Source organism: Pseudochaenichthys georgianus, chromosome 15 (genome assembly GCF_902827115.2).
Source record: "Pseudochaenichthys georgianus chromosome 15, fPseGeo1.2, whole genome shotgun sequence".
Lineage (NCBI taxonomy): Eukaryota > Metazoa > Chordata > Actinopteri > Perciformes > Channichthyidae > Pseudochaenichthys > Pseudochaenichthys georgianus.
In genome coordinates this window covers 25,396,974-25,422,255 of record NC_047517.1, presented here as the reverse complement: position 1 = coordinate 25,422,255, position 25,282 = coordinate 25,396,974, and the positions used below count along the sequence as shown (strand labels likewise).

General features: G+C 41.9%; 1 protein-coding gene across 2 annotated transcripts in view; it reads left to right on the top strand.

The window, feature by feature from the left end:
* The first annotated feature begins 2,919 nt into the window (after positions 1-2,919).
* The window catches only part of tp53bp2a (tumor protein p53 binding protein, 2a), a 40,608-nt gene continuing 18,245 nt past the window's right edge, over positions 2,920-25,282 (top strand). Inside the window, exons 1-6 of one of the 2 annotated variants that reach the window (XM_034100743.1) lie at positions 2,920-3,020; positions 3,305-3,462; positions 20,477-20,624; positions 22,638-22,751; positions 24,066-24,136; positions 24,623-24,724. In XM_034100743.1, the coding sequence (XP_033956634.1) occupies positions 3,436-3,462; positions 20,477-20,624; positions 22,638-22,751; positions 24,066-24,136; positions 24,623-24,724 (462 nt within the window). In that variant the 5' untranslated portion in view covers positions 2,920-3,020; positions 3,305-3,435. The remainder of the gene's footprint in view (positions 3,021-3,304; positions 3,463-20,476; positions 20,625-22,637; positions 22,752-24,065; positions 24,137-24,622; positions 24,725-25,282) is intronic. The other variant, XM_034100744.2, reaches the window with a different exon arrangement.

Here is a 25,282-nt window from a genome sequence, read left to right as displayed (position 1 = left end):
GCATTTGAACTGTTGGCTTTCCGTTGAATTAGAATTCTGGGAGTTGTAGTGGAACCGTCATGTTTTTTGTTTTTTTTTTATAAAAAAAAAAAGATCGTCTATGTACTGCAAGAGATATCCCATCAGGGTTAAGAAAAATCATGATCATAGGAATACTCAATCCATGTTCCTTCGTTTGATTTGTATTTCTTTCTTAACAGAAAGCATAACGCGACTGCGATGTTTTTTCTGTTTTTACATGACTAAATGGCCAGATTATCTTTTGAGATAAATTGACAAAACGTACACGGACTCAGGGGACTGCGGTCAAGCCAGCCTCCACTCGGGAAAACCTAGTCAAACCAGCCCGCACGTGATATTGCGGTGCGCGAATATCCTATGCATTACGGTAGAGTCCTGGAAACACTGCCTCAGTGTTTAGATGAGAATAATAATAATAATGTTTTCTAAGTGACTAGATGGGATGTCCTGCTATCACCCTGAAGTGAAATAAGTCTTTGATACTGGACAGTTTTTGTTTTATTCTCATCTAAAAACAGGGATGATAGCTCATACAACAGAGATTTCAAAGGTCTTTTATTTTGAAACTCTACATAAGAATGTCCTGATTTTTTCTGGGTGACTAGATGGGGTGTCCTGCTATCACCCTGAAGTGAGATGAGTCTTTGATACTGGACAGTTTTTGTTTTATTCTCATCTAAACACAGAGGGATGATAGCTCATATATGAGACTTCAAAGGTCTTTTATTTTGAAACTGTACATCAGAATGTCATGATTTTTTCTAAGTGACTAGATGGGGTGTCCTGCTATCACCCTGGAGTGAGATGAGTCTTTGATACTGGACAGTTTTTGTTTTATTCTCATCTAAAAACAGGGATGATAGCTCATATATGAGACTTCAAAGGTCTTTTATTTTGAAACTGTACATCAGAATTTCCTGATTGTTTCTAAGTGACTAGATGGGGTGTCCTGCTATCACCCTGGAGTGAGATAAGTCTTTGATACTGGACAGTTTTTGTTTTATTCTCATCTAAAAACAGGGATGATAGCTCATATATGAGACTTCAAAGGTCTTTTATTTTGAAACTGTACATCAGAATTTCCTGATTATTTCTAAGTGACTAGATGGGGTGTCCTGCTATCACCCTGGAGTGAGATAAGTCTTTGATACTGGACAGTTTTTGTTTTATTCTCATCTAAAAACAGGGATGATAGCTCATACAATAGAGATTTCAAAGGTCTTTTATTTTGAAACTCTACATCAGAATGTCCTGATTTTTTCTAAGTGACTAGATGGGATGTCCTGATATCACCCTGAAGTGAAATGAGTCTTTGATACTGGACAGCTTTTGTTTTATTCTCATCTAAACACAGAGGCAGTGTTTCCAGGATTCTACCGTAATGCATAGGATATTCGCGCACCGCAATATCACGTGCGGGCTGGCTTGACTAGGGTTTCCCGAGTGGAGGCTGGCTTGACCGCAGTCCCAGGGGCAAGGCAAAACTCTCGGAAGCAATTTCAAAATAAAAGCCCTCGTCTGGTCTGGACACTTGATAGATGAAGCTTGCCCTTAACAACCATAGCTATTCACAAAAGGCTATTCATCCTAATTTAAATAGCAAGCCGATACACGCAAACCTAGAAGATGGATAACTAGTAAAAGTGCAAAGTGCAACGCCAAAAGGACTTTCTAAAAAATATTTCCTTGTCATAATGTTCTACCATAACCACTTCCCCTGTTGGATATTTCAGTGCTACCAAATTCACTTCACACATTAATACCCAAATTGGTTAAAAAAAATGCATTTGCTTAATGTTAATTAATTTGAATATTTTATGGGAAAAAATCAATAACTTCTCTGTGATACCAAAAATTCACGTTACACATCAATGGTCTTAATTCATAACCCTAACATGGAAGGAATGAAAATAACCACGGCTTTGATTGAAAAAATGGAAAGCGTTTTGACGTTTGTTATGAATTTGCGACAATTGCACTGGCGTTTGCAAAGCGAACAGTTCCACAATACGCCACTATTTGAAAGTGTTCATAAAAACAGAATTATTCCACGCGTATTATGTGCACTTTTCGTATTTTTTCAAAGCGTTGGTTTTAAATGGGAGTGCCCGGTGTTAAACACCCAATAATCACATATTTTGTTTTTGTCTTTGTTCAATATCATTTTTTATTTTACAATATAGCTTCATACTTGCAATGCTGTAGCTCATTAACGCTCCTGTTCCTACTTTTTTACTGGTTTCCCACCAGTAATACAATCAACAAACCATTCTGCTACAGCGGTTCAGCTTAATCCGGTGATTTACGATGATGATTTTAGTAGAATTTTACTTTATGACATGGAAGTTATGTAATATTTGATTTTTTCATTTTTCGGCGTTTTACTTTGTAGACGGTCCCTGTGCACTCTGCAGATAGAAGTGTTCCATCTCGGAGGACCCTTATACAGTCTATGGGAGGACGGAGCCCATCGGCCTGTTTTGATATAAATGTTGTTGAAACTCCTTGTGTACCTTACTATTGTTGTTTAAGAGACGAGGTTTGTGTTTTGACAATTGTTTGTGTTGAGTTATTGATCCATCAAGTTTGAATCAGTCAAAATCGTTCTTACCTAACGCTAACCGAACTAGGAAAGCAAACTTTAACTTTCATCTTGTAAAATACGAGCAGAGTGAGACCTCTTGCCTTTTCAACTCAGGTTGATCTTCACTTTTAATGTAAGTTTAATTTACATCTAAAACATATGCCCAACTGAATGATTTGATACAAATTAAGTAGATATTAACTTTTATTTCATGCGAGTGTAAATGCTACAGTGTGTACCGATCTAGCCGTTGGGGGTGTTTTCTGTTCCAAAAGGGGGCGGAGCTTGAATTCCAAACTGGAATGAGTTTCCTCCTATGGTTTCCTCCCGATACGTCACTCTGGGATAGGCTGTGAGCAGCCGAGCAACACTGCCTGTCAACGGAGTTTCGGGCTGATTACCTTGGCGTTTTTGGGTAAGCAAAAACAATAAAATAATCAAAGAATTGCTGAATAGATTTATGATTAATTTTTACCTTTAGTTTGTTACAAAAGGTGAGGGTTTTTAGCTTTGCCTCCCTCTCGCAACGAGCAGTTTTAAAGTTCGATGTTCACACAACTACAAGGGAAACTTTTGTCGGGAAGGCCTTGTGTTATTTGTTGCAACAGGTCCTCGACACGGGATAGTATTCATGTATTTTATATTGTGTGCATTTTGGTTGGACTTATGAAATAACGAAGTCCTGTGTTTTGAATGCAGGACGGGACCCCCAAGTGAGAGAAAGTAGCCTTGCCCATCGCGGCTTTAGGCTCTGGGATTAAAGTGATCGCCAGTCTCACAGCTTTCGTCGAAACTGCGAGTTGGGGATTCATGCTGTGTTGGTTAGCTAAATGCGGTACGAAGCTAAAATGATGCCGGTAAGTTCATGTTTTAATTACTTGGCTACAAGTTTCATCGTTGTCCTTTCGCATTGTATTCATTGTATTTCATTGTTTTCGACATGATATCACTGCACTTACCCTGCATTGTGAATTACCTGGACATATAATTGGACGCTGCAAGATGATGTGGCTGCGACTTTTGTGTTAATAATTTGGCAGCACAGGTTTCTGCTGTGAAGTTAACCATGTGTGACAGCAGTGTGTGATCTGCGTATGATGTTATGTCATATATTTGCTTTCCACGCATACGGTCTCTAGCTACCTTCACGTAAACCAGCCAGAGTCCCCTGCGTCAAACTACCTTTTATAACCTGTCTCGGGACAGTTTACATTAACCTGACAACATAGTCATTAACGGAACTCCGTTAAGACATGATCCTGCTCAGTACACACAACAAGCAGGGGACACCTGCCAAGTCTGGATGGCACTAAGCTAACCTCAGCTCTGGACTCCTGCCATGTCATCACCATCATCAGAGGTCCATTTCTCTTGCTGCAGTCAAAGCCTCTTTCTCTCAGCACTTCTTTGATGTATGTAGAGAGAGAACAGCGGACAGTCTGTATGTGCTCACAGTAGAGAAATAACCTTCCCAACAATTAGAATTTGAGACATGTTTTTTTATTTTAATAATGCAGGAATGCAAGCAAGGGTGCAAAGTTCAAAGAAGTGGTGGCTGAATTTGTAACTAGTAAGCGTTCAACCCAGCAAAATAATCGTATTTATTTTTAAATCGTATAAATTAAAGTTCCCTTCACAATTTTCTAGACATCAAGAAGGACATGTGTTATTGCTATTTGTTTTCATCCTTTTAATTGTACCAACAAAGTATATTAATATATATATATATATATATATATATATAGGAAAGATAGAGGAAAGAACATCTATTGTCTGAATGTTAACACTGCAGTGTTTTGTGTTTTTGCCTCAGCTTCTCTGGTTGTTTCTAGTTATTTGTGTTATTATGAACAAATATGTTAAGTCACATGCTGTACGATGCAGAGACTGTACACTTGATTTATAAAGATGTAAACAACTAATGACAAATCCAGTGTAATCCTGTGTGGTAGTATGTCTCAGGTTCTACTAATGATAGCCGTCTGTGCCTCGACCGGTGCTTCCAGTAAAACAGCTTGATCAGTGAATTAATCATCTTAGCTATGGAGACAGAGTCCTATCTGTCTGGTGCATGACCTCAGTCTGCTCCTGGCACATGGTTATTTAGTATCACCAAGCTCCCATCTTGTCGAAACTAATATACATGTCACCCTTAAACTCTTTCAAACAAGATTTGTGAGACCTTGTTAACCGCCCCCCTTTATCCCATTTCTGACTCCTGAGAATATTTGTGTGTGTGTTTTGTTGTGTTTGAATGGGATACAGCTTCTGGTGCTGGCCTGATAAACACAAAATGGCCTCTATATATCAACGTCTGATGTGAGGTATTGTCTTAGAAATTGCACCCATAGCCCATGACCCCGCTGGTACATGCCAGGGGCTCGGGGGTAGTGAGAATGTAGTGTCGTAATGACTGCTGGGATGGTAAATAAGGGGTCACTGTTTTCTGAACACAATGAGCTGCAGGGACTCTTTTACAGCTTGTTGTGGAGAGCACATTGTGTGTGCGCCTGACTGTGAGTGTTGTGGCAGCACCCTGATAAGAGATGCTCACCCTCTGTTGAACCATAGAAGATATAACTCATCTACCCCTTATTTACCATCAGGTTTTCTCAATCTAGGCTTTGACTGTCGACAGTTACTAATGACACATTTAGTCTTGGACTCTCTGCTGGTTTTTAAGCTTATATAATGTTGTCCTTTTTGTTAATATTGATTATATTCAATACAATGCTCTGGCAACATACAGTGACAGAAACTCACACCTGTTAACATGCATGTTCCTGCTTTATTTTGATGTCAAATGTTGCAGGCATAAATCACTTCCTCATTCCTTTCCCATGACATAAGTTGCTTGCTGTGTAGATTTCCAAGCAGATAAACTATTTTGTGCCCATCCTGCATTATTGAGTTGTGCCTTCTTTGACCACACGCATGTCTCAATTATACCACAACAAATCTCTGTTGTTAGACTTTGTGGTGGGAAAAATGAAATGATGCTCTGGGAAGCCTGATTTTGCTGTATATGTCAACAGAAACATGAGAAAGCTTTCTCTGTGGCCACCATAGCCTTTATGTGTAGCCTGTGGGAGAGTATGAAGTGGTTACATAAGCAGCCTCATTGGTGATAGCCAAGGACTCACAAGGGCAATGTTTTGACTTTTATTTTAATACGAATATATTTAGATTTGACTGTATAGGCCCAAAAGAGTAGTGTCAAAATACACTTCTCTCCAAACGTAACAAGCTAGTAATTTTATATAGTTTGTATGTTCTTAAGATAGCTTAGAACAATATACCATAATGTAAACAAGCAGGATTTCATCACAAGGCAGAACAAAGATTTTTTCGCTGAGTCAATGACGCTATTTTACAAGATTTCTGTGATGCACCCTGTTAGACTGCAGGACACTAATGCTACAATACCAGCCTCACATTAGCTCGGTTTCTGAAAGGAAGCACACATGAGTCACCTGAGCAGGTATTGACTTACCTACCATAGAGTATTGAGTGACTCCCATCCGGGGGAATCGTGGTGAAAAGCCGAACTACACTCCAGAAAGACACCTTTTCAAGCAGCGACAGCATTTGAAACGGTCTAACTATTAGGAACACTGCGGCTATGGTTCAGAAGTGAAGCCAGGGTGATCAGGGAAACAGCTTGTGACCCTTTATCATTACATATTCCCAGGAACTAAGATAAAAATTAAGGTCCATCTTCTTCTTCTTCTTCTTCTTCTTAAAGCTTGGACTTGGAGGTTGTGGTCGAGTTGTCAATTTTAGCTTAGACAGGTTCTTGCTGAGTTAAATGATCCGGAAGTACTTAAGTGATGATGAGAGCAGTTGGGATACTCTAGATCAGGGGTGCCCACACTTTTTCAGCTTGAGAGCTACTTTTAAAATGACCAGGCCCAAATGAACTGCCTAAACTGTGTTGCGAGCGGGGAGGGGGTTCTAGTGGACTAAACGGCGGATAAACTGTGGCGCCATTCAGATGAGGAGGTGAGGCCCCCTCATAACTGCATGAACCCGTATGCCACAATACATTTTATACCCTTTCTTTAGTAGAATTGTATAAATTGACTAACTAGGTAATCAGTTCGTTGGTGATTTGCAGCGCATGCGTGGTCAGCTGCATGTTAGAAAAGATGAGATCTCAGACTGGCTTACCTGTAAGTCAATCAAGTGGCAAATGCCATAGTAACGGCCCCTACACACGGTGGCGTGCGTTGAAGCTTGCCGGCTGGCATGTCTGACGCTCGACCAACAACCAATCACATGAATCTCCCGCCCCGGACACACAAGCAGCGGTTTGATTGGCTAGAGCTTGTACTGTCATATGATTCGATTGGCTGACGCTTCCGTCGAAGCTTCAAAAGTAGAACATTGCTCAACTTTTGAAGCGAACAACGCTTTGCTCCCACAATGCAGTTTGGCGAAGCGTGACGTCACCCCATTCAAAGTGAATGGGCAGAAGCGTTGAAGCTTCAACGCACGCCGCCGTGTGGATGGATGATAACGGCTAACTTTTTTTTTTTTTTCAATGCCATGTGATCGACCCACACTACCTTTGCGATCGACCGGTCGATCGCGATCGACGTATTGGGCACCCCTGCTCTAGATGATAGGAAAGGAGCTTCAATGCTTCCTTTATAATTTCCTTTAGTTTAGGATACATTGGTCCATCCTTTACAAAAGGAAACAAGCTATCCAATTCCTTGTCGACACAACATTCGGCTGTTCACAGAAACAAACAAAGTATGAGATAGATACTACAGTAGATGCGCTTATTGTATCTCGTAGTGCAGAACATTGTATTTCCCACGGCAGAAGCACATCAAGAACACCTTGTTTCCCCTCCTGCCAAATCTGAAGAGCCAATGGGATATGGTATATTATAATGAGAACAGTAAGCAGTCAATTTTCTCATTTAACAAGATAACATCACAGTTGTGCAACCCTGATGTTTGAATACATGTCACTTTGGTTTGTTTGAATGGCAGACATGTATTGATATTCCAGCCTATGTAGTCCTAATATTGATACTACTGGAAACCAGTGCTTGCTGTTCTCCCATGGACTTTTGTTCACACTAAAACAATTTGTCCAGGAACTAAATGTAGACTCTAGTTCCTTTGGTCAACAATTTGTCAAAAAGACAGTTCCTGGAAATGTTCCTTCATTGGAAAAGACCTTTTTGTAGTCTGCCTCCTCCAATCACCCGCTCTCCTGCTTCAACAAAGACTCTTTAGCACATGACAGATACAACACAACCAACAAAGTGGGCGTTTTTTAAGGATGCCAATTAGTGTGCCTGTCACATTCTCAATTGCTGGCTTTTAGTTTACTTTAGTGTTAGAAAGATGGGTTTTGCATACAGTAAACTCGTATACCACGGACAAGCCGACAAACTATTTAAATAGCAAAGTCTGTGTATGTTATCTGAAATAGCCTCAACTTTGCTGCGGCCTTGTTTTTACTCTGAATGATCTCATCCAACTGTAGAAGGCTTGGAAAAAGGATACATCCACTCCCTTCTGGTTCATTTTGACTGCCATTTCCCTTATCTGTTAAGCGCGAGTTGGAATGGTCTCGTATAGGCCTGGAATGGAAAGCTATTGTGCAGATCGTAAAGTGATAGGCTAAGTAGTAAGTACTGCAGTGCAGACGGAGAGAAGAGGGTGTCCTGATTCAAGAGTCACAGCTCTCTGCAGCGTTGTAAAAGCTGCTTGTATTTTTCTGCAGCTACGGTGCATTCGGATAACGCCCGTGTCCTCGTGTTTGTTACCCCTGACCTTTTCTCCCTCACCCCGTCATCCCTCCTAATGTAGCATAAAGAAAGTGAGAGAGAGATGAAGAGGAATAATGCATAATGCACATTAGGGAGTTTTCTGCTGCCTTGCCTTTTTGAAAGACTGCTATGCTGGAACAGTGTCAACTTTTGAGGCTGTGGCAGAGAGAAGATGATGCTGCAGTGTCTTACAAACCCGCTGTAATCAGATTCAGAGGTGACTCCCTCAACAAGACCTAGTGGCGTCATTTGCTTACCACAGCAAAACGTGAAAGTGTGTGTGGACTAGTGTTGTCACGATACCAACATTTTGGTTTCGATACCGATACCATGTCAAGAATTGCGATTCCGATTCTTTTTCGATACTTTTCTTAAAAAAAGGGAAACACGGAATATCGTCTTTAAAATTAGGAATAACAGATGATGTTAGCAGTCAGAACAACTGAAGCAGCAGTGTTACTAAGAACAGAAACGCCAAAGAGTCACATCTTATATAAATATATATAAAAGCATTTATTTTAATTGTGTAGCAGTGAGTTTAACATTTCGGCAGCACTGTTGAGCATTTTGAAAATGTATTTTCATGCCTCTGTGCAAGGCTTAGTCTTTCTATCTTTATAGCATCTGGTGTAAAGTAACTAAGTTCATAAACTCAAGTACTACTTGGGTACAATTTTGAGATACTTGTACTTTATTTAAGTATTTCAATGTTTCTTTTGCTACTTTGTTCTTCTAATCCACTACAGTTCAGAGGTACATGGTGTACTTTTACTCCACTACATGTATTAATCCCTTTAGTTACTTCACAGATGTGGATGAATGATGTGAAATATAATCAAGTGTTAAATCAGACTTTAATTCCACCTGGAGTAAATCCACAAGATTCAAACTAGCTGCACCTTCACCAGCTTTGAGAACACTTTCATGATCAATCATTATAAAACACATCATATATATTATTCTGAAATGGACCAATCTGCACAATGACTACTTTTACTTGAGGAATATTTTGAATGCAGTACTTTTACTGTAACAGAGTATTCTACACTCTGGTGCTTCTAGTACAAGACCTGAGTACTTCTACTTTTACTGTCGCTACTTTAACTATATTTTGATGATAATACTTTTGTACTTTTATTTGAGGAACATTTTGATTGCAGGATTGTTCCTACATTCTGGTACTTCTACTTTAACTCAAGTACAAGACCCGGGTACTTCTACTTTTACTCAAGTACAAGATATATACGTATACCACCTCCGTTTATAGCCTATGAAAAAAACTAATAGAAAACGAAGGCTAAAGCTAACGTTAGCAGATAGTGATGCTAGTTTGCTAGTTAAGTTTGCTCAACGATAATATTGCGACAGAAAAACTTTTCAGTGCACATCACGCTCTGCCGCTCCGACAGGAAGCTCTGCTCTGAACACCTGAACGGCCCGTTCACAGACTTCTGCCGTCTTTTTTGTCAACAAGCCGAGGCGCAGCGGCAGTTGCACTCCCACTTGCAGACATGCTTCTAGTTTTCTCACATGCTCTGGCAGCTAGCGCGTGGCCGCGTGCACGAGAGAGGGGAGGGACTTAGAACGTGCTTGAGAGGAGCGGGACTGCAGGCACGGCTGCAGTGCAGGGAGTGGAAGCAGAGCGCTGAACACACACGGCTCTTATTAAAACGGCGCTTTTTCACGGGAGTGCTTTTCCCCGTCATTCTTAAAGTACCGATACTAATGAAACGGAGGAATCGTACCGTTTTTAACGGCAGGGTATCGCGGTACCTTTCAAGTATCGGTACACCGTGCAACACTAGTGTGGACAGAAGGCCCCTAAGGTGAGACCCAGTGATGTACCTGAACGCGTTCAATGAACGATCGTTCATGAACGCGTTCATATTTTGGGCGAACGTGAACTGAACGTACTGTATTTCCGCTAGATGAACGTAATTGAGAACGCGTTCATTCTCAGCGCTGTATAACGGCGTTCAAAAGTGCGTTCATTCTCAGCACTGTATTATAACGGCGTTCAAACGTGTGCCAGATTTCATATGCCTTTCAGCCGAAAACCCAGTTAAAACACACCGTAAACAGGCTTCAAAATAATGCGGAAAACCACCCAATCTGGCAACAGCAAGCTGCCTGTGACGCGTACGCGCCTGTCACCCCTGGCTGTCGCACTAAAATATAAATATACTAAATATATCAGACTCCTCACAACAAACAATGTGGAACCGCGGAACCGGCGAGCATTGAATGAATGAATGAATTAGTATGGACGAAGCCGAGAGCAGCTGCAGCAGCACTCGCTCAGAGTGAGACTCTACGGCAGGGGTGGGGAACCTTAGGCCTCCGGCCGTATACGGCCCGCGAGACAATGTGGTACGGCCCTCGAGGTAATTTATAAACACACGCAAAAAATAAAAAAATGAAAGAAATCTAGACAGCAAAAAAATTAAACAAGCGAGTGCCTGTTTTTCCTGGCCAAAGTCAGGGTCCTTGAACACAACACGAGCCTAACGTGTCATCACGTGGTATATGTCTCGACTGACAGGGTGCAGTTCTGACGGAGAGCACCAGAACGCCACTCCAGCACTTCAGAAATTGCAGTACCGATAAGTCCATACACATGCCGCAGTTTCTGCGTGTCTGTGTCTTTAGTTGAAAGCCCAGTGGCGATCTGCTCATCTGTCATACTGATCAGACAGTCAATAACTGTGTTGTTATCATTAGCATCTGGTTAGCTAGCTATGCTAACAAATATAAGAAGCTTTTTCTACAACCAGTGAGGTAAAGGCACATCTTTATATGACCATTATAGTTATAAAAAAAACAAGAGAATAAAGTAAACAGGTATAAAATACTATATGACAGTTATTAATAAAGAAGAATACAGTTTGAAAGGGTAGTGAATTGTCAAATATCCATAAATTAAAAGAAAATCTGCTTACAGTTGTGTTTGGGTGTTGAGAGATGTGTCCATAGATCTCCTAATGTTGCTCTCAAAGTGCAACAAATCTTCCCAGGGGAGCATGCCCCCCGGACCCCTCTAGAGGAGGTTAGGTCCCCCCCACCCACTTAAACCATGTTCACATGGATAGGAAACTAAATACATTTGCACACATCTTGTGTCCATATCTTTCTGTGTTGGTGGTCACGCCACACCCTGCACGTGCATGCATACGCGAGTCATGGTGAGATATCTGGATGAGGAGGTTGCTTTTTCTTTGCACAGAATGAAATGAATGGGCTGTGATTTTAGTTTTTTTAAGCAGAGGTCAATAACTTGTACGGCCCTCTGAGGATATTGTAAACATTGAAATGGCCCATTAACATCGTACAGGAGACAAATAATAGCTCGCAGCAACGTATTGAAAAAAGAACTATGAACTATAAATTAGTTCATTTTTGAAACCATGAACTTTAGTTCAACATTTTGAATTATGAACTATGAACTGAACTAGTTCATTTTAAAATGTGTGAACTGTGAACTGAACTAGTTCATGTAGAAAGTGAACTTTCCCAACACTGGTGAGACCCCTCTGGCATGGTCAAAGATATAGTCCCTGTTATCTTATCTGTTGTCACCCTGCCTCACACTACCCAGTCTCCTAGTAGATGTTTTGTATATGGCAGTCTTCTTCTTATCGTGTCCACAAGGCAGTCAGTTACAGGGCTTGGTTAGATGTGGTTCAGCCACAGCTGAACACATTGCTGTCCCTTCTCATTAAACTCTGCTAAGTCCGATGTTGTGCAGGGTTGCTCCAGCAGGGGGCATATCAGGAGATGTTGCATGGTTTGTGGTTCAATGCCGCAGTCACACACAACGTCCCCGTCATTTAGGTATCCCCATTTGGCGAGAGTGGCTTTTGCACGTCCAACACCAGATCTTATTCTGTTTAGGCATTTCCACACTGCGTAGTTGGTGTCTGCTCTAGGGGGCAGTGCCTCGCTCGCCTTCAGCTCCATTGTTGTTGCTGATGGGAGGTTGTCAAGTCTTTCTTCCCACCGAGTGACTCTTTCACTGCTTATGCTCGGTGTTCCGAGGGGTGGGACGCTCTTCAGGAAACTTTTCCTGGATTTAAGGCGGCTTTTGGCACATGGCCAAAGAGAGGATGTCTTTGGTCAGTAGACTGTTGTTGGCGCTCTTTCTTGCTTGCTGCATTTCGTCGTATCTCTGGTGGGGCTATGCCTGCCAGGATGTACAGACGGTCTGTAGGTGTTGATTTCAGGCAGCCTGTGATAATGTGGTAGCTAGCATTGAGAGCGGGATCCAGCTTCTTGGCATGGGCGGCTCGTGCCTATACTGGGCAGGCATACTCGGCAGCTGAGTAGCAGAGGGCTAGTGCGGTTGACTTCAGAGTCTGTGGGTTTGCACCCCAGGTCGTGCCGGTGAGCTTGCGGATGATGTTATTCCTCGCACTCACTTTGCACTTAGTCTTCTCAGTGTGGCAGTCAATCCCACTGTATCATATCAAGCCTGTCTGACACTCTGCCTCATTGGATATGACTACATCCAGGCTCCTTCAAGGCAGGGATACATCTGGAATGCTTAGAAAGGGTACATGTGTATATAGTAAATTCATAGATATTCATCAACACACTCGAATATTGGGCTCTTTTATTGAGCATAATGCAGCTTTTCCAAGTTGGTGTCAATGTGAAGTTGTTCCCTTGTGCCTCCAACACACACTGAAACTATTTAGCTTGCTTATATTATACCACCTTTGCCTTCACTTAAAAGCAACATTTTACAGCCTGAGAAATTAACATAACTTATACATATTTATTAGTCTTTTATCAGCAGGAGGTTTTCAATCAGGTCAACCTGATTACACGCGACGCATGGCTTTACAGGTTCTTTGTTTGAGATTAAACAGCATATGCAACACTTTGACAAGCCGAAAATATGTAATGCTACTTGCAGAGAAAAATAAGCAATCAATAATGTTTTAGTTGTTTGTTATAAGTATTTAATTGTATGTATAGTATTAAACTTCATACCTATGTTAGTTAGATTAAACAGGCCATATACATTTTGGGCTTTTATTTGAGTTGTTAATTCGTTTATTTTATATCTACAGTATATTCTGAACAATAAATAAGTTAATAACATAAATAATTTGTTGATTTATCTGTAATGCAATTAATCTCTTAGCTTTTTTTAGTTACAATCAGTGTAGAATTTCATAAATGTCCATGTTGAACAAGATAAACATTATGAACAAACATGACTGAGCTATTATAGTAAGGATTGATTTGAGAATAAGAAATCCCTTGCTGATGTTACAGCCAACATCAGTACGAGTATGTTATCGGATTTAATTTAAACAGCAAGCTAAGATAATAAATGTATGTCCAACATTGCTGTGGGTGTTTGTAGTTGTATTCATGTGAATTCTCAGTAACAGGATGCTCTTTAATTGGCCGGTCATCCTGACATTGCAGAGTAATTCCATTACAGTACAATCCGTTGTTGTTTGTCTATTCCTGGAAATGGGAAACTGCAGTGGCAGACAGTTTGGATCAGTCTTAACTCAATATGGGACCAATTGCATTTAGACGATGATCTTGACAGCCTCATGCCGCAGAAATGACCCTCACATGGAGAGCGAGGACTTTCAAGGTGGGACACTGAGATTCATGTACTCCTATAGGCTGTTGGAAGCAACGTCACCAAAAGATCATTCTAATTGTTTCCCTTCTATCAAGACTTCTTTCCACTGCTGCACATGTTATCTGGGCAATCAGTGGGAGTGCCGCTCTCCCACACCAGCAGAGCTACGGTTACAGTGTTGATCTTTAAACTCAAGTCTCATCTCAGAGTCCTCTGTTTACACAACTAACGAGGCTCGAAAAGCCCGTTCCCTTTTTAGGCGTGCAATATATGGCATCTGCTTCATAGCAATGAGATCCAAATTACACAGTAAAGAGCCCAATCAGCAACTAAGAGGCTGTAGGCTTTGTAGCTGATATCTTCAGTGTACAGTGTTCCGCATTATAGTCCTGAACCTCCCCACAGGGACTCCTCCTCGTTTCATTTCATACAGGAGAGAATTATTGACAAAGGACCCTGTTTCCTTGCAATAACCCAGAACAACTGTTAAAGGATATCTTTGTTTCCCCATCTCTTATTCTCGAGCTCTCTGCTTTTTTCAGCAGGACAGGTCAAGCATGTGCTGCCAGCTGCAGTCACTCTCTCAAAGATGTGTTCTTATTACAATGCCTTTGGTCTGAGGGTTTGATGTCATTGCCTTTCATCTCACACACACTCCTGTTCTGTGTCCAGAAAAGATGTTTTTAAGCATGTGCCAAATAACCCTCGAGACTGTATTTTTGTGTTCTATCAATATCACAACAGAACCTCATTTGATAGATTTAAAAGCACAAACCAGGCACTTAAATGTGAGTAATGAATATAAACGCCTGCTCTTGGGGCGTTGGTTACCCAGAAGAATATTCTCTTTTAAACTTAAGATGTAGCGTATTTGCTGCAGGCTATTGAATTTAAGCTTACTATTTATACTGAGCCAGTGGTCTGTTGAAAGGCTATATTTTGATATAGCGGATTAACTTAATCCCTGAGATATAGCCCCAATGACCTAGCCTTATAGCTGCTCTGCTTTGAAAGTATCTACAGTGCAGGCTGCAGTGTTAACAGACACATCTCTTTGCAATACATACAATTGTCAGTTTGCAATTCTGAGCTGTCCCAGTGCCGAACTCGGAGAGACAGCTTTGATTTAGCTAAGGCTGTGATCGAATTGGAAATATATTTTTATAACAGCGAACTGCAGCAGCTCGTCCCAGTCTCCTTCCCAGAGGCGCTCTCTTCGCCCTGTCTCAGGTAGGCAGGAAGTGCAATTCAGCAGCATCTGTCACCCTCTCTGATAGACAGAAGGCAAGTGAAGCACAATGATGTCAGACATTGGTACACTTCAGCGCCCTGTTAGTGTAAGGTTACCTGAGACGAGGATTTCTGGTGAGATGTTGTGCCACTGTTTTGTACTATCAAGTTGTTATTGAACTGTTTAAACTGTTGTATCAAATAATGTTTAATAAACTCAAGTTGTTTGGCTCAGGCAAAACAGGGGGGTCAGGGCACTCTTCTTACCCGTCTCTCTGGGATGGTCATTTGAGGAAATTCACCTGCAGTAGGACAGGGCATTATGGAGACGTTTGATATATCGTAATAAACCAGTTTTTTCATAGAATATAAGTTGTATAATTAGTCTGCTAACAATGGAAAGCCAAAGTGGATGTTCTGCTGATAATAATGAAATATGAATTCATTAACTAAGCAATAAGAATATGCAAGATGAATGCAAATGTTCCTGATTGGTTTAATTAATTATGAATATGTTGCACATGTGTGCGTGTCCTAGCCTTTAAGCAGCGACCGCACGCATTGGCTGGATGAAGGTCAGCAGCAAAGTGCTAACTCATCCAGATGGAGGCTGGGCCTGGGTAGTGGTGGACCTGGATCATTAACTTTAGTGCTGAAGAGAATTGGCTTTCAGTGTAGGTATTGCCACCCCCCAAGACTCCACACTCCTCCCATCTCTCACTCTCTTTCAGCCCCGCTCTCCACCCCCCTCACTTTGTTGTCTCTCGTCCACTCTTCAAATATGAACAGGGTCATTTGAATGTCCTACGTTGCTGGGAAGTTGTGATGATGTCAGCGGCTCTGTTCTCATCTCTTGAAGGCATTTTTTGCTAAAAGCAGGCTTCATGAGATTGATGCCAGTTGAGGTTTTATTTTAATTACTGACCCTGACAGTGCAATTTATTATGTTGTTTACTGATTCCCCTTTAGTTCTCAGCTTCCACAAACAGTAAAACTGTTCTGATAAGGAGACAGGAAAGGAACTGTTTTGGCTTTATTCTCCGGGGTGGTCTTTCACCACAGAGCTGTTAGGTCCTGTATGGCCTGTGAGGAACACAAAGGGGCAATGTCTATTTCCAGCTTTCTGTTCTGTACTGTAGATTACTGACGAGGATGACTCACTGCTGATTTGCTCTATTGATGGGGATCTTCAATTTGCATCCCTAGGAACAAACCAGTTGACTCAGCTCCTCTGAGTCAGAGCGCTCCCCGTTGTTTGCACCTTTGCCTCATCACAGGGAAAGAAAACCTTTTCCGGTTGTGATACAATACAATGATGTTGCTAAGGAAAGGTGTCCCCTGCCCACTCACTCAGTAAGCTTCATTTGAAGAAGAAAAGGGGGATAAAGCCACTTATCTTAAGGCTGCTGTGCTTTTGCTCAGTGCAACCTTCAGTTCAAAAGCTACTCAAATACTTTTGTTTCTGCTCTTTGGCTGCAGCTGCTCCGCATGCTCGCCCCCTCAAGCCCCTTTGTACTCGTGACCCTGCTGACCTGATGTTCCCACCATGGCCCCTTAGGCACAGCCGCTCACGGCAGCATGCTTAGAAAAGACCTGTCAGTCCAACCTGGATGTTCAGGAAGCTCACAATACAAGTCTAACAATGAGACACTTTCTCTGGCTACTATTTTTCTATTGGAGTCACTGTGTAGACACAGACATAGTGTTGTATCAAAACCTAAAGCTAAATACCAAAGTTGAATACGTTTGTGTGACATGTCCCAGGGCACCTATGTTATGTCACAATATTAGTTTTATTACAGCCTTTTACAGCCCTCACTCTCCTTTCGTGTGATCAGATTACAGATGGGAGTATATTCCAGCTTGCCCTAAAAGCCTCTTAAGCATACATCTGTATATTATTACAGTCACGGTTCTCCACTTCCTGTTTACTGTCAGTGTTTGTGTATTTGTAGGGTGTCACACAGGCAGAATATGACTTGACTCCCAGATATCCATTTTAAAATGGACTGTCAAGCCTTTAGTTTGACAAAGGCCTTCTTTCTTTTATTAAACTGGACTCCCAATAGGGCTGAGCGATTAATCGATTTTAAATCGCAATTTGAAATTGTTTTTTTTGCTCTTCTTGTGGGTCAGTCATCATGTACCAGTCATTGTTGACCAATCAGAAGTGGCCCATGATAGTAGGTGATAGACAGATTGATCCAATCACCTGGCAAGTATTTTTGAAATACTTTTCCAAATGGCTTCCAATGGAGCTTTTCTAGATGGTTTGGTGAAACAAACCATCTGAGTCAGGTTAGTAATGCTCCATCACATACACGGTGAATCTTAAACTGAAGCTTGACTTTAAAGCATCCCAACGGAAGTTTCATGTAAGTTTAGTTATTTCACTCGTAGCTCGAGCTGCGGGGGTGCTAGAGACGGGAGCACGTTGATACGACCTTCCTAGCCGGAGATATGGCCACATTTTACAATAAACTTCCGTTGGGTCGCTTAAAAACAAATATCGCAAATCGAATCGCAATCGCAATATCTGTCAGAAAAATCACAATTAGATTATTTCCCCAAATCGTGCAGCCCTAACTCCCAACACCTATTATTTTACCTGTATGTACCCTGTATGAGTATTGATTTGAGAATCCTTTCAAATGTTTGTTTTAATACAGAATGTGGTTTTATTCGAATTGAGACATGAATTCCACCTTTGGGTCACTTACTCTATGACGGCTCTATTTTCTGCTCGGTGTCATGAGGGGCGCAGTACTTTTCCCACTTTAGTTCCGATATAGTTCTGAAATGTTGCGTTCACACTAAAAAGAGCCGGAACTAAAATTAGTTCATGAGAACCTTTTCACCCCCTTTTCCGTCCCTGCTAGAGAGCAGGGACTTTCGTGGGAGAAAAAGGTTCCTATGTCTGATTGGCTGGGCGGATTGCAAACCACACCCCGTAAAACTCCCAAAAAGTTTTGTGAAGCCGCCATTTTATTATCCTCGCATTAGCATTATTTGCATTAGCATTAGCCCAGCGCAGAAACGCAGAGAGACTAACTTATGGCAACACAAAATAAAACATGGGAGCGGTGGAGATGAGGAGGTGTCGGCGTTGTGGCGATTTACTTGGAAGGCTTGCATTTAGGCGGCCTGCCAGTAAACCCAAAGCAGAAGAAGAAGAATTGACGTCAGCGGCTTCATTTGCCTAATCCTCCCCCAGGGACTTATTCCGGTGTGAACGCGATCTGTACTTAGTTCATGAGAACTAAAGAGTTCTCATGAACTAAGTTCTCATGAACCTTTGTGGGAAAAGTACTGCGGTGTGAATGCGCCTCAAGTGTTTTTTCCTGCAGTAGCTTAAGGCTTTCACTTTCCGCTTCAATGACATCTTCATTGAGTCCATTTCTTCATAGTCCTTGACCATTCTCTACTATCTGTCAGCCTAACACGAACATACACATCCAGCATTGCCAGAGTCCTCAGTGGGCTGTCTGAGATGAGAGTATTACCTCATTCACACCAACGGTGTTTCAGGGCTGGTTCGGAGCTGGAGCTTGAAAAGCACCGGGTTTTCCTCTTCACACCGCAGCGGAGCAGCCTCTTAGCTCCGGAATCCGGTTCGTTTCAAGCACCAACAAATTGTCCGGCCAGAGCAAAAGCACCACATACGTCACGCTTACGTCGAGGCGGGGGCAGAGACGGATCAACTCCTGAACAACAACAAAAAGCCCGCGTTTTATCCAGTTTGTACACAACGATGGAGAAACTTAACAAGAGTTTCAGAGTTTCAGTCATAGACTGTGTATATAAAGGTTTCTGCTCATGGTGAAGCAACGTGTCTGCGTGTTAAGGTGGAACCTGAGCATTCACGTTGGTCACCTCTCATTATAACTCATTATAAATCTATAAAACTATAAATATTAAACTTTACTTCACGTGTTCATTTGAGAACAGCTGTTCCATACCTGGGTGAAGTTTACAGTTCATTTAAATGAAAGATACAACGTTACTCATGGTTCAGTCCACCTTAAGAAATAAGACCGACCTCGGAAGCAGTTGTGTTTTAAAAAAACCTTTATTGACACGAGTACACTTTTTTTTATAAGAATATAACTAAACCACAGAAATTTTATCCGCGCGGTTTGGCTTTATGAAGCAGGCACGCAAACGGTTACGTCGTGACGCAAACGATGACGCAACGACGCATTACCAGTCGGACTCTGGGCAGTGTAAAAAGAGCCAGAGCTAAACCGAAGAACTGGTTCTGAACCTGAAAAGCTCTAGCACGGGGCTTGAACCGGAGTTGCGTTGGTGTGAATGAGGTATATGAGAGTGCTTGGCAGTGGTATTTAGGGGTGTGTGTGTGTGTTCTCTCTCACAGTGGTGACGGCACTAGTTAGCAGTTAGATGGCGTTGGGGGAAATGGAATTCTGGGAGCTGGCCTGTGATGTCTCTGTTGACACAGAGGAACGAGGACTGGGAAACACACTGCTCTCTGTAGCCCCTTTCAGACATGCACCTCTTTTCTAATGAGAATTTAACATGTGACTCTTAGGTCTGAATAAGTATGAACATCCTATTAGGCTAGACCTGGTAACATTTCTGTGTAATTTGAAACTCAGCAAAAGTCTAATTTGAAATGCTCATGGAATAACATAAAGACTGCAGCAGTACAATGTGAAACATGCAGAGAGAGATATTAAAAGTATTGCACTGCTTCATAAAATGACTGTTATCTCAATAAATAAAAAATCTGGCCCACAGTCTCTATTCTTTTCCCATATACTCCTGCCAACTGTACTAAATGAATAGCCAGTTGAACCCTTTACATACAGCATGTGAGCTTAGCGAAATGAAATGAGTGTCTCAGCTTGATTGCCCTGTAATGCTTGTGCACTGTGAACTATTCTAAAAGAGGCAGCAGAATTCCCTCTTCAATAACATTTTATACAAAAGCAAACAGTGAAAAAGCCTCTGTACTATCACTGTTGGGAATGGTGGCAAGGCTTCTTTTGCCCACAATGGTCACTAAATTGTGTGTTACATATAAATGTGCTGCCATGTTTAAATAAAGAAGTTCAAAGCATAAACCGGACAATCACGAGGCGTGGATGACAAAATGCTACAATTTAACAGATGGATAAAGACTGCAATGTTACTCATTCCCTGTCTGAAAAGTGATAGTATGACCAGATACACACTTCTTATTGTTATTTAGCTCTATCTAATGCCTCTCTCTTTCTGTCCCCAGATGTTCCTGACAGTATACCTCAGTAACAATGACCAGCATTTTACTGAGGTCCCCGTTACCCCAGAGACACTGTGCCGGGACGTGGTGGAGTTGTGCAAGGAGCCGGGGGAGGCCGACTGTCACCTCGCTGAGATGTGGCGTGGATCTGGTGAGTGCCAGTTCACTGTTATCCTGATCCGTCTACACACCATGAACAACAGGAGATGTTCAGTAACAGGCTGTGGAATATGGATGTGGGCAGACACTTGTTTGTCCTCTTCCATTTAATGAGAGGGAAATTGCTTTTTTGAAGTAGACCATATATGGAGATTAGCTTTGTGGTCAACTGCTTGCTGATTTCTTTTTAAAGGGTTGCATCTCTTTTGGGTCTGCAATGCAAATGAAGCAGAGCCCATAATCCCTGTAACAAGCACCCAGACATCTCCCTCATCAGGTGGGAGGAGGGGGGGTGGGTTTCTACCCCCTATTCCCCCCATCTGTGAGTCAGGAGGTATTCAGAATCAAAACTCAAGGAGCCAGGCTTCGTTGCTGTTACCATGGTGATGCTGCCATAAGAGTGAATAAAGTACCAATCATTGCGTTTGAGTACTTCCAAGTAGTCTGAAAAGATTGTCACATTTTGCAGCCATGGCTCTCCTTGAAAACACAGCAGTGACATTTGGATGAATTTAGATGTAAAGCTTTAAGTAACCTAAACATTACAATCATCGCTGATTTGTTTTGCAGGCACGACATCACAATGGATCATTTTCATTGACCTCTACTTGACTGTAATGTGTCAGTCCATTTGTGTAATGAAATGGTCTTAAGCAGGTTGAAGAAGATGTCTGAGGAATTGATGATGAGCTCGTTGGCTCAGTACCAGCCAGAATAATTGACCACACAGTTGTTTTCCCCCAAGGTCATTACTCAGAAAGATCAACTAGATGCAGAAGGTGCTGGTGAAATCAAACAAAGTGTCAGTGTAGCCCAGCTGCGTTGGGCTAAACGCAGTGGTTCTCAAACTTTTTCTGTCAGGCCCCCCCTTTGGAGAAAAAAAGATCGGGCCCCCCCAACACAAATAGTCAGGCTCAGTGGCGGCACCAGAGATTTATTTTGGGGGTGCTGTGGGGTAGCTTGACGTTTCATAGAGGGTTGTGAAGCTGACCGTTGAGCGGCCCAGACCAAGCAAGGAGGCAGAGGCAGAACATCCAAAAATATAACCCGACGTGGGCATTTATTAAAAACATGGGCACAAAGTTCACAGCCTCAATCCTGCTGTTCTCCTTGTCCACATCCTGCAGCCACAAGGATTTCACACACACACACCCAGCCCTCCCCACAGACAGATAAACAGAGCCCAAATACACACACTCCAATCAGCACAACAAGACATGGGTGAGGGGGGAGGAGACAACACAGGACACCAGGTGCACACAATCATCAGCCACAGACAACATACACTGTGCAATCACGCCAATAAAGTGCCACATTACCCGGCCTGAAGCCGTCAGTCCATAGTGACGAAGTTCCCTTCGTCACAAGGGTGCTCAAACATTTAGGGTTTCCCATTAATGTACCGGGCGCTACAGTGGAATGTTCTACTGCAACACTCCCCGCGCAAATACACAATGTACCCGCGACTGTTACAATGAAGGCTCAATAATCGGCTCATGGCATAAGCAGGGGTAAAGTGCTATTTTTATAGGTGGTATGTGGACCTCACACAGGGGGGTCCAGGGGCAAGCTCCCCCGGGAAGATTTTTAAATATTGAAGTTAAAAGCATCAATCTGGTGCACTTTGAGAGCAACATGAATAGATCTATGGATACCTCTCTCAACACAGAACTGTAAACAGATTTACTATTTCTTTATGGATATTTTACAAATCACTCTCCTTTTAAACTTTATTCATTTTTTACTGTCATATAGTATTTCATACCTGTTTTTAATTTATTCTCTTATTTTTTTATAACTATAATGATCATATAAACGTGTGCCTTGGAAATAATTGTTTACATTAATGGTGACCAAAATGTTTGAGACCCACTGAGATAACACTGAGAGAGTCCTTTAGCTCACTGAGTCTCTCAGTCTGACAGGAGAGGACTCTCCTCCACTTTGTTGTGTGACTTTTTCTGTCTGACGCGAGTGCTGAAGTAATTATGTATTCTGTCTGCAGAGCGAGCTGTAAGTGACGGAGAGAGGATGCTGGATGTGCTCCAACGTTGGGGACAACACAGGGCAGAGGTGCGCTTCTTTTTGCGTCACAATCGAGCCCCTAGCAGGGAATCTGGTAAGTGTCTACCCCCACCACAAATACAAGAGATAATGAAGCAGGAGCAAGGGTTTCTCAGTCCTCTCACACAAGGGTCATGGTTGGGACGAGGGCAATCCCCAGAGAAAATACATTTGACACCAACGTAGTAAACTCCAGAGATGCCTGTAGCCTCTAAACGTACACACACCAACTCTGGTGTTAAGGATCCATTTGTGGCTGAGAATAAACCAGACCACCTCACCTTGTACTCTACATAGATTTTTATATTAGCAGGCCTCAAATAATTGAACAAGCCTTATTTAGCTGTACTGTTTGAGGCCAGGGTTTCCAAGCTACAACGTCATAAGCCTGTTACTTTACAGTTTTCTTAGGAACAGAGAAAATGCTAGTATTTTGGTCGTGCGCTATCCTTTCAGCCCCCAGTTGCGTAACTAAGTCCTTTTACCCCTCACAGCTTGAGTCTGGCCCAGGGATTAGATGGCTGTTTTCCCTTCCTGTTATCTTAGTCCGCTCTTGTTTTCCCACACTGTTAGCTTAGCTCTGCTTACTATTTGCAACCCAGTTCTGCATTACCTTTTTCTGTTAAGACTTTTATTATGGACTGGTGCATTTGGTGTCCTGTTTCTGTGGTGCTGATATTATTCATGAAAGTGTAGCAGTAGGGAGTTAAATGTTAACACTTCCTGATTCGGGGCAGGCTCTCACCAGGTCAGAGAACGACAATTACTCTCTGCTGAATTGAGCTAGCGAAGTAATTCAATACTCAATCTTGCTTATGGAGCCTTACCATGGTGTTATATTTACAGCAACCAGTATTTAACATGCATACTGTATGTCAGGGGTCATCTAAGACCATTATGCAAGCTAAAGGGCTTTGGTAATGAGTCAAGGCTTTGAGATCTGGATTGTCAGACCCCCACCACTCTGAGCTGTTAAATGCCAGTAGCATGTTTGGATATTAGCGCACATATGTACACAGATAAGCAAGTATACACACAATTGTGGAGCCCAGTACCAGGCGGATATGTATTACGCTAAATCCTGAGATTACTGCAAGTCACAAAGAGCTCTGATCCCAGTTGTTTCCCAGGACAGCTTACATTAGATCATTTATTCTGTTGTGCCGAGCCGTCTACTGATCTACACCGTTCTGCAGCGAGTCCAGAGAAAGTCGTATAGTGAACGGCCAAAGAAAGCTCCAGTCATTCTCACAATTGGCTGCAAAGGCCATTAGTTTTCTTAGTTTTCCGTTTCATGGTTTGGACTTAGATGAAGATCCACGGTAGATTTTGATGTCTGAGGAAATCTTCCATCTTGTTGGTTTCTCAGGCGGCTCAAGAGGCTCAGAGCAGAAGAGGAATGGAGTGAAGGCTCCCCCAGACAGACGCATGGAGAACGGGGTGAGTTTGAATAGGTTTTATTTTAAGAGAAGTTAAAATGCATTTAACGGCATGCTTACAATTAACAGTTTCTTATTCAAGAAAAAAGCATAATGGTAAATCATTCAAACACATGTTTTAATGCATCTCATTGTAATTATAGTCATATATCCCTACGAATAAGATGTTTCCATATATTTTCTATATTCTTGTCACACGGTTCATAGACTTTATTATTTCAAAACATTCTATGACCTGATTTATTGTTCCTTTTTAAACTGAACAACAAACCAGCTTGATGATTTGCTGAGGGGTTTTCATTAATTCACTTCAAAACACCCTGAAGTATATAAATGCAAATGAAACATTAATCAGTGCATCATAACAAGGACTGTTTCTTGAATAATCAAGTTGAAGATGTCACTTGAAAATAAATGTTGTACTGCAAATCTTCAAATCCCTTTTTAATGCGTTCTCTTTTATCCCTTTTATTTATACCCTTCCCAGGTGGTGACACCGCGGATGGACATGACACTATCGGAGCTACAAGAGATGGCTTCCAGGCAGCAGCAACAAATAGACTCTCAACAACAGCTCCTTGCTTCCAAGGTGAATAGAGATGGAGTGCAAGATGAAAGGAGAGATGGAAGAGAGAAGGGTGAATACTGGGGACAAGAGGTTCAAGTGGTGGAGATGAAAGTAAAAGCAAGGGAGACAGAATAATACAGCAAGATGAAAGAGGAAGTTATTGAGACAAAGTGGAGAAATAGAACATAATACAAAGGTGATCAAATAAGTGGAGTGCACTCATGGAAATAAAGATGCTTGGAAAATAACACACATGATGGTTGTGATAAATGGGTATGATGAGTTGTGTATGGCTGCAGGTGTAGTGTTAATCATTTGAGAAGCCTGAGACTGCAGCCTGCCTGGGATTCTCACAATGCAGGACTTGTGGTATTTAAAAAAATCTCGCTTAGGACTGTTGTTTTTGAGTTTCTGGTGACAGCAGGGGATTGATATGACCGAAACAGACGTGATATATTAAAACATTGTGTGAACATGTTTCCTTGCTTATCTAGACATATTGATCCATCTTGTTTATAAAAAAAAATGAATATGCTTTAATATGGCCCGCAGGCTGAAACCTGGCTAGCATTCTGAAAC